At 40.6% G+C, this 10,000-nt stretch overlaps 1 protein-coding gene and 1 pseudogene across 1 annotated transcript; one reads left to right on the forward strand and one right to left on the reverse strand.

Moving 5' to 3' along the window:
- LOC137984457 (uncharacterized) overlaps positions 1–10,000 on the reverse strand; it is a 28,253-nt pseudogene that overhangs the window by 3,898 nt on the left and 14,355 nt on the right.
- Positions 7,138–8,004, forward strand: LOC137984458 (myosin heavy chain, clone 203-like). The gene has a single exon (XM_068831630.1). It carries the CDS (start codon positions 7,138–7,140, stop codon positions 8,002–8,004), a length of 867 nt encoding a protein of 288 aa, XP_068687731.1.

Raw genomic sequence — 10,000 nt, forward strand, 5'->3', positions numbered from 1 at the left:
TAATGCCCGTTGGGCAGACTGCACAGCAGAGGTAAAATCACCTAATGAATGTTGTGTCGCCCCGAGTGAATGGTAACTATCAGCTGTGCTTGCATGATCCTCTCCGAACAGCTTTATCCGCACATCTAATGCCCGTTGAAAAGAATGCAGAGCAGAGGTAAAATCACCTAATGAATGCTGTGTCGCCCCGAGTGAATGGTAACTATCAGCTGTGCTTGCATGATCCTCTCCGAACAGCTTTATCCGCACATCGAATGCCCGTTGGGCAGACTGCAGAGCAGAGGTAAAGTCACCTAATGAATTCTGTGTCACCCCGAGTGAATAGTAGCTATGAGCTAAGAATTCCTTTGTATCTTGTCTATTTCTTCTTATTTGGATATCAAGTGCAAACTTTTTGAAATAAAGAGCCTTTGAGTAGTTCTTCTTGCTGTGGTGAAAATCACCGAGTTGTAGGTAGAACGCTGCGAGAGGCTGATTGCATTGTTGAGAACAACTGGTTGAATCTTCGTTCTCCTTTGGGGCTGAAGAGCTATATTTAAATTGCCCGAGTGTTGCTTGGTGACGCGCGACGAATTCTTCGAAACCTGATCCAACAATACCTTCTTCGGTGAATGTTGACCTCAGAAGTGCGACAACATTACCACAGAAATGAAACAAATGAAAAGGGGTTTTTGAATTAATTTTGAGATCATTTAATATTTGAAGGGCAGGGTTGATTACAAATTGCATGGTGTCAGTGTCGAAGAAATTCTTTGCTGCTTCCCTGACGTGAAATATAACAAGGAATTGCATTGGCCAATTACCCAAGTTACAAGTGTTTATTTGAAGCTTTTTGCTATTGTTTGGTTCTTTTCCTTTGCATCCCTGAGGTGGAATAACAATCAGTTGCTCGTCTGCAGTGGAACTGCATTCCTTGCAAGCTTTGTTATAGTAGTAATTTGAGGTAGATGGGTCGTTTAAGAAGTGATAATAGACAGCAATGACTTGGCAAACAATGAGCGTTAAAATTCTGTGCTCTTCAGTTCCACGCATTAAAAGAAGAGCCTCTTGCAGGCACTGTATGCCGCTCTCAACCTCGCCGATAACAAGCTTACAGATGCCAAAATAACACAAGTATTTACTCCTTTCATCATCAGAAACTGGATGAGATTTCGACTGGATTTCATATGCCATCTTGAGAAGTTGTATTGCACTTCCTTTTGCTCCCCAAGTAATTTCACTAAACGCTTTAGAAGTTAGTAAACATCTCTGGTAATGTGCACTTCCCAGAGCATTGGCTGCCTTTAATGCCAAATCGTAGATATTATTAAAATTGTGTGCTTCACTATAACACCAAAACAACGAATCTAGAAACAACTCTGCTTTTATCAAAACTTTAACAACATTCTCGGCTATCCTGGAATCTGTGCAACCGTCTTCTAGGCTTTCCATAAAATGCTGCTTTTCCTCATAGAATGCGATGAATGCATCCGTGGAATAACCATTTAGAAACTCATCATTCAATTTCTCGAAACGAGAAATGTAATGCGCATGGAAGCGGCACTTTGCATTTGCCACTATTTCTTCCAGTCGCTGTTCTCCCGCTTCTCTAGCAAATGATTGAAGGAGCTTGTGCATAGTGAATGTTCCAGGCTGGGAGTTTGAATCGAGAAGGGATTTTCTTCGGAGTCTTTGCAACATTTTCTTAGCCTCAATCTCCGCCGTAATATTCATTACCGTTGTGGCGAGATCCATGGTAAAACATCCCGGAAGAACAGACAAAGACACAAATGCTTCTTTTTCTGCTGGGGAAAGTCTGAGGAAGGACGATTCATATAGGAACTGCAACCTTTGATTAGACGGATAATCTGGATTGTCCAAGATGTCGACGATACTTTCTGTTGCGGACTCAATGAACTCAATCAAACACTGACTTGGATGAACATCATCTTCACAAACTAAAGAGCACATTAACCTCATTGCAAGAGGCACACACCCACATATTTGAGCAATTCTTGCGCAGTCATCCGGACTAGCATTTGGCACTAATTCAAGAACTAGAGTATGAGATGTGGTGTCATCCAGTGGCCTTATTCTTATTGATCTGTGACCTTGGAAATTCAAGTTCATAAACTCAAATGATTCTCGTGTGGTCACCACCAGAGTTATCTTCTCATTTCGCGCAAGAATTTCTTCAAATAGTTGCAGGACGTCTTCTTTTACTTTTGGAATGCCACTCTCTAGTAGATCATCTACATTATCAAGAATAAATACGAGGGAATCTGAAATGTTGCCGAGGGTCTCAATTAGATCATCTTCAAAGGACAGAAGCTGAGGGATTGATCTCTGAATCGAAGTGGTCGGTTGCCTTACAAGGCTGAAAAGCTTCGATGTTAGATCTGCCTTTGTCTGAAGTCCTCGTAATGAAAGGAAATAAACAGGAAAGCCTTGAGATTGTAGTTGGTGGCCCACCGCTATTCCAACCGATGTCTTTCCGAATCCAGGTGAGCCCCAGATCGTCACGATCCGAGTGTGGTCGGAACTCACGATGTCCACGATCTCTTGGCATTCACTCTTTCGGCCAGTAAAGTTTGGAACCATTGAAGGAAGACAAGATCTTGGGATTGTTGGCTTGATGTCTTTGTAATGTAAAAGTAAAACACATAGTAGACATTGCCTATTTTTTTGGATATCCTTTGTCTCATTGAGACTTTATAAACTGAAGAGAAGATATCAAGAATTAAAACCAAACAGTATCTAAACTTCGTGCATATAATCTGAAGTGTTACTCGTAATCAGGATAAATTGTCACCCACAGTAGACATATTTCCCGTTTCTTTTTCAATGCTTTGTAGTCGTTTAAACCAAATACAGACCCTATGGAATACTGGCAACGTTCCTGAGATTACGTCACTGAACAAATTTCTCTTCACTTCATAAATTATCTTGTTATAATAAGGAAAGAAAATTAGTTTGTGACGCCATCTCAGAAATAAACCTATGGCTCTCATTAGCTTAGCTGCGGGACAAATTTAATAACTAAGAGTTTCGTTGGCACAGTCGGTTAGTCCACGGCCTTGGTGCAAGAGGTCCTGAGTTCGATTCTCGGATCTCGCATCCTTGTTTCGACTTCTCAGTTTCCTTTCCGTGTGGCTAAGTAGCTTTAAATACCCGTAAAACGGAGCACTGATGGAGAGGGGGAAGTAAAATGAGCGCACAGTCGACCTCAGGTTTGTCAATTGAATTACTGTTACTGTTACTGTTTCATTGACAGTGTGTTTTGCATGTCACGCCTATTGCTATCTCCTGCTGTTGTAAAAAGAGGCTTAAAAACAGTTAAGTCCTATTTTTACCTTTATTCCGTTCCAGTTGCATCCTCAAGTTTTCCACAGCTGAAATCATATCCTCCGCTACCCTTGTAGAAACCTTTTCGCCTGCCAGATTGCATTCCCTTTGCTCTGTTTTCCAGTCGTCTATCATTTGTTCCAACCTAGTGACCTCGTCTTTGTTAGCAGCGAGGATCTCCACGTTCTGTTTTATGCCTGTTAAGAAATCCCTTATCTCTTCGAAATCTGCATTTCTACTCTCTAAACATGTTATGTATGCTTGATTCTCTTCCCTTACATGCTGTTCCAACAAACGTACTTTTATTGTTGGAAAGTCAGATGCAGTCAAACTTCCAATTGCATCAATCGACGCAGTTGAAATTCCCAGAGCTTTGAACGCTTCTTTAGCGTATTGAATGTTACGGTGAAATGTTGCTTTGTCCATCTCTAAGCGAGAAGAGTGACAAACTGCATTCCTCAAGCGCCGAAGCTGATCAATAGCCAGTGCAAAGGTTTCGTCATTATCTCCTACTGGACTCAACACAGATCCATGGAAACTTCCATAAGGAACAGCACAGGGCTTTACATAGAAATCAGCGAGGGTTTTGGAATGAATACTGAAAGACTTTGCAAAGATGGTAGCTTGGAATAAGGCGGTGCAATCCCATTCATTATACGACTGGTGGGTAGGAACTTTAGTTGTACCTCCCTCTGTAGATACAAAGAGATTTCTCACAGCAGTGGAGTCATCCCAAAGCTGAAAGCCAGGGCGATGCCCAATAGTGCTGTCCCACATCGTCTTAAAAGTCTGACGTAAAGCCTTTGGGAATTCATTTAAAACCAGGGACAAACACTTGAAATGATTTAACTCCTCGTCACGATAAGGGTGCAAGGACATCACGAATTGGTGCTAATAAAGCATTTCCACAAAGGATCTAAATAAAAGATAAATGAATAAATACAATAAGCGGATATCATTTCATTCTTCTCTTACGGGGAAAGACTGAAAATACTATTTCCTCATTAATTTTTTTCGCTTGAGAAGAAAGAGCTTTGATGTCTGAAACAGATTTTTTTCAAAGGTACAGAGGGAATGAGTTCCATTACTATCTCTGTGTCGCCGACTTTTGCCTCGCTTACTGACACTGAAAACTCTCCGTTCATGATGACGATTCATTTTCAGCTGAAGCGGCGTATAGTTCATCCGTCTCAAAAACCGGCCCGAAAAGGTTTTGTTTGTAAACAAAAGCCCTATCCGATATGCTTTTTTCTTTCGGCGCAAGAGATATCTGGTATAGTGTCGACATACTTAAAAAGATCTCATGGTCAATCCGTAAATTAAGGGCATATCTTGACGCTACTCTGGTTTGGAGAAATTTGAATGCAGATTACAAAGATCCAATTAGCCTTTCGACATTACAGTCAATCCTTTTTCAATTAAATCAGAAATCAGTGAAACAGTCAATTGTTTCTAGACACAAAAACTATAGCTTATGTAAGAGTTAGCCGAGTGGACAGAGAACCTGAGAATAATGCGACCAACCCTAACGCGAAGCTTATAGCCCAGTGGTCCGTTGGTTGGGGCGTTGGGTTTGCTTGCTTACGTTGCCCCTAGTTCAAATCCCGTTTTCACCTCTGGTTTGGATTTGTTTACGGTTGTTCCGGTATCAACCCTACCTCGCATTGTAAATAGCTAACTGATTCCCTCCTTTCAGTTGGGGGTTTATTAAAAGTGCCGGTGCCTGTGAACTACCTTGATAGCCAAGTGTACTACTGTATACACAATGCATTTACATTTACATTTTTATGGTCTATCCGAGGGTAGCATTCTACTGATGGAAAGCTATCTTGCTGATAGGTTTCAGAAGGTTAAAGTTGGGAACACTTTTTCAGATTGGACAAGGTGTCCTCCAAGGATCAGTACTCGGACCCTTACTTTTTAGCAAATTCATGAATGATATTTTGTATATTTCCTTTCATTCTGAGGAGCAGGCGTTGCTCAGTTGATTAGTGCGTGGCTTTCGGAGCAAGAGGTCCCCAGTTCAATCCTTGGTGACTTCAACGTCTGTTTCGACTTTCCTCTGATCCGTGAAAATCAATTCGAAGCTATAGCTTTAGACACCGTAAAACGCAGCACTGATAGAGGGAGACGGTAAAGGGAGCACTTTCAGGTTCCATTGATACCGGCCTCGCAGCTGAAGGAACTTACGGCGCTAAATAAAGTGACTTAACCTTTTTTTACCTTTAGTTGAGATGCAACGGAAATGCAAGTCGATCTTTTTAACGGCATGTGTCTTAATGTCAACAAATGTCGCTCTAGTGTCCTTGCAACATTCTGTTTTATCTCAAATGGCAAAAGTATTGAAATCTGACATTCCATGAAGCTGCTGGGTGTCACTATTGACAGTGACCTCAATTTCGATGAGCATGTACCAACTGCAAGTGCTGAAGAGCCATAAACATCTCCTACCTGTGCTAAGTTCTTTCCTTTTCTCTTGCCTCAATTACTGTTCAATTATCTGGAATCCTTACGACAAACTTGAGATCAACGAGAGATGCTTACGTTTTATTCAATTTTAGTGACTATCATGATTGCTACGATACACGTTTAGAAAATATTCTCGGTTTTCAAATGACGTCACGGCCGCCATGTTGGGGCCCTAAACAAAGAAACGGCGGCCATGTTGGACCCCCGACCAAATCCTCCGGGAACTTAACTCTATTACTATGCAAACGTTTTCTATTGTTTTCGTTGAAAAACATGGCTGTTGATCACGTGAGTGAAAACCAACAATTAATCGGCCTAGTCTACACAATCGTAGAATACACGACTTGTTAATTTTAATCCATCGATCTTTTCATGGTCTAGCCTCTTGATAAATTAACGAGCTATTGTTCTTCTCTTATAAACTGCGTGGCATACGCTGCCTTAGCATCCCTAGAGTGAAATCGATTAAACATGGCTTGCACGTGTTTCGCTACTCTGCCAGCAAACACTGGAATATGCTGCAAGAAACACTTATAGAACCGCTGAGTCATTAATAACTCAGAAATCAAGAGCATTACCTTTGATCAAAAACGCTGCTCCTTTCTTAATTAGGTCCGGTTAATCACTACTGAGTTTTTACTTATAGAGGTCACAATGTACATAATAACTAGCGTGTTAAGATTGTCTTAAATTTGTATGTAACATATATTTGTAGTATTAATATATATGGGTTATTAACCAAGCTTACTCGGTCAAGATGGCTGGATATTGGCCTCGTTCTTTTTTTGCGGGATTATGGACCGAGACGAAGTCGAGGTCCCCATAAACACGCAAAAAAAGAACAAGGCCAATATCCAGCCATCTTGACCGAACAAGCTTATTCAATAAGGGATTTATCACATAACTTAAAACACCAAAAATGTCTTTTGATATTGTGGCACCAAGCGAGAAATCCCCGGCGAGCGGGCAGTATCACACCATCTTGCCCGCTCGGGTAGCCAATCGCAGCGCGCGATTTGGTTCATCTTTCCCGCTCACGGAGCTAGTCATATAATAAGTAGGCTTATGCTATCTGTAAAATTCAAGAGAAATAAAGTTTTTGATTGGTTGATTGATTGACCGCGAGTGTATTGTATATCCTCGCGGGATCAAGTTGCCCGATCGCGACAGGTCATGTTAGTTATCATCGTTATACAAGATATACAAGGGAAAATAAATAGTTTCGGTCAGTTTCGACTTCAGTCAGGCTGGCAAATTTCTGTAATTTCAACTTGAAGGGAGATTGGGTCGGGCAACATGGCTGAGTGAACGTGTCTATGATAGCTCCGTGTTTGGAAGCGTTGCATGGCCGACCAAGCTGAATCCACCAAACGAAAAACACGCCAAAGTTCCTCAACTTCATCCGCAGAGGAAAACCGCTTGCCCGATGACAAAAAGATTAGGCGCTACACATCATTTTCCGACTCTGAAACAAGTAACGTATCGGACGAAGTGACCACTGCATTAAACATGGCGGATTTAGTTACGCCCAAACTGGAGCTTTTATTGGAGAAGCTAGTAACTGTTGAATCAAAGCTAGAAAAAGTTGAAGAGTATGTTAAAGCGGTAGATGACAAAGTGAGTAGCCTTCAAGCAAAAATGGACGGGTTTGAGTCCTTTAAAAGAGAGACGGAGAAGAAGGTTTTGGAGCTCGATGAAGGGTTGATCTTTGCAAACGCTGAAAGGGAGTCTTTTAAGGCGGAACTGCAAGATTTACATAATCAGGTCAACCAGCTCAAGGATGAAAAATTGTATATGGAAGTCTACAACCGTCGCGAGAACCTTCGTTTTTTTGGAATCGAAGAAGAAGCCGTACAAAAGGATACTAAAGAAGTTCTAGTCAATTTTTTAACAAAGGAGCTGGGTATAGAAGGCGCGTCTGATATGGAATTCCAAAGAGTTCACCGTCTTGGAAAGCAAAACGCTTCCAGTGGAAAGCCCAGGCAAATCATCGCAAGATTCTTGAGATACCCTGATCGTGAGGAGGTGACGGCTAACGCTAGGAAGTTGAAGGGCAAGAATTATGGAATTTCGGCAGACCTCCCTAAAGAGATAATGGAACGGAGGAGAAAGAAAATGCAGCGTTTTAAGAAAGCTAAAGGGGAGGGTAAGACTGCTTATGTTAGTAGAAGTGAACCAGATAAACTGTTTATTGACGGTGTTGAAGTGTAGGATTCAGCTTTTAGGCAATGTTTGTTTCCTGAAAAATTTGAATATGTACTTCCAAAGAAACGGAGTTTTTTTGTATCTATTGTTTGTATGTGTAGTGTAATGAATGCAAGACCCTTCTCGTCAGTGGCGTTTTTTTTCAACAGCTATAGCTGGCTGCTGTTTTAATTATGTAATTATCTGTTGTAGCGTTCGTTTGTCTTTTTTGTTACTGTGTGTACGGTTTGTTGTGTTAATAACTTGTCTATTGTACTCTTGTGGGTCATTCTTTGTTCAAAATCGAAAATGTACTAATTGCTGTGCGGGTAACAATGTCGCTTCTGGGAATAACAGCTACTATTTTCATTTTCCATTTTACGTATGCAAATTTCAATGGATCGCAGTAACTTAAAATTTAAAACTATTTCGCTGAATGTTCGGGGTATTCGTACGTTTGAAAAGCGTAAGTCAATTTTCAATTGGATAATCAAGCAAAACTCAGACATTTGCTTTTTGCAAGAGACTTACAGCACCGAGGAGATTGAAAATCAATGGAAAAAGCAGTGGCCTGGAGATATTTATTTTGCCCATGGCTCTTTTCCATAGTCGCGGGGTCGCCATTCTAGTACGAAAATCTCTTGACTTCAAATTAAAATCAATTCGATTTGATAAGGAAGGTAGGTACCTCATTTTAGAGACAACTATTCAGGATGTCCCGTTCCTTCTGGTAAATATCTATGCTCCTAATACCACCACTCAACAAACTATTTTCTTCCAAACATTGTCCGAGCTCATCTACGATGGAGGATTCAGTGAATCTGACCAAAGAATTATATTAGGAGGGGATTTTAACGTAACCATAGATCCAGATCTAGACTGCTCGGGTGGAAACCCAGTGTTAAAAGACTCAGTTAAGTGTGTGGAGGACATTTTGATGAATTACGATTTAGTAGATATTTGGAGAATCCGTAATCCCGATATAAAGAAATTTACTTGGAGACAAAAAAGCCCAATTATCCAGAGACGCCTTGATTATTGGCTCATTAGTGATTCGTTACAAGATGATGTAGCAAAGGTCGACATAGTGACAGCTATAAGAACGGATCACAGTGCAATAACCTTAGAAATCGATAGTCTGGATGACCAGCAGCGTGGCCCATCTTTTTGGAAATTCAACAACAGTCTCTTGGATGACGCTTTGTTTATTCAGCGTTTACGTGAAAAATTTTCAATGTGGCTCGATGAAATTAATTTCTGTGTTGATCTGAGAATTAAATGGGATTGGATGAAATACAAAATTCGCGAGGAAAGTATAACTTTTAGTAAATTGAAAGCTCAAGAAAGGAGAAGGAAAATCCAAGCAATTGAAAATAGGCTTAAAATATGCGAAGAGAGAATTGCACAATCACCAACGCAAGAAAATCTTGCCAACCTGGAATCGGCTAAAGCGGAGTACGAAAAAAAATATGACTACATTGTAAGGGGCTCAATCATCCGATCCCGTGCTACATGGTACGAACAAGGGGAAAGGAACAGCAAGTATTTCTTGAATTTAGAGAATAGCAATAAGAAGAAAAGCTGCATAAGAAAACTTATTAGGACAAATGGAGAAGAGACTACCCCCCCGAGTACTATTACGAATGAAATTTACAGTTTTTACTCGAAACTTTACGACGAACAGTCAGAAATACGAAGTGACTATTCAACTTGTCCCTTTCTTGAAAATTTCTCTTCATCTCCTAAGTTAACTGATTCAATGCGTGAAATGTGTGAGGGCCAGTTAACTTATTCTGAATGCTTTAAGGTTTTGTCGACCTTCAACAACAATAAAACTCCTGGGAACGATGGGTTCACAGTAGAATTTTATAAGTTTTTTTGGCCAGAAATCGGATCGTTTCTAGTTGACTATTTGAATTATGCCTATTTTCACGGAGAATTATCAACGACGCAAAAACAAGCCGTAATAACTTTAATTGAGAAAAAGGACAAAGACAGGAGATTGATCAAAAACTGGAGACCG

The sequence above is a fragment of the Montipora foliosa genome, chromosome 14 (genome assembly GCF_036669935.1).
Source record: "Montipora foliosa isolate CH-2021 chromosome 14, ASM3666993v2, whole genome shotgun sequence".
Lineage (NCBI taxonomy): Eukaryota > Metazoa > Cnidaria > Anthozoa > Scleractinia > Acroporidae > Montipora > Montipora foliosa.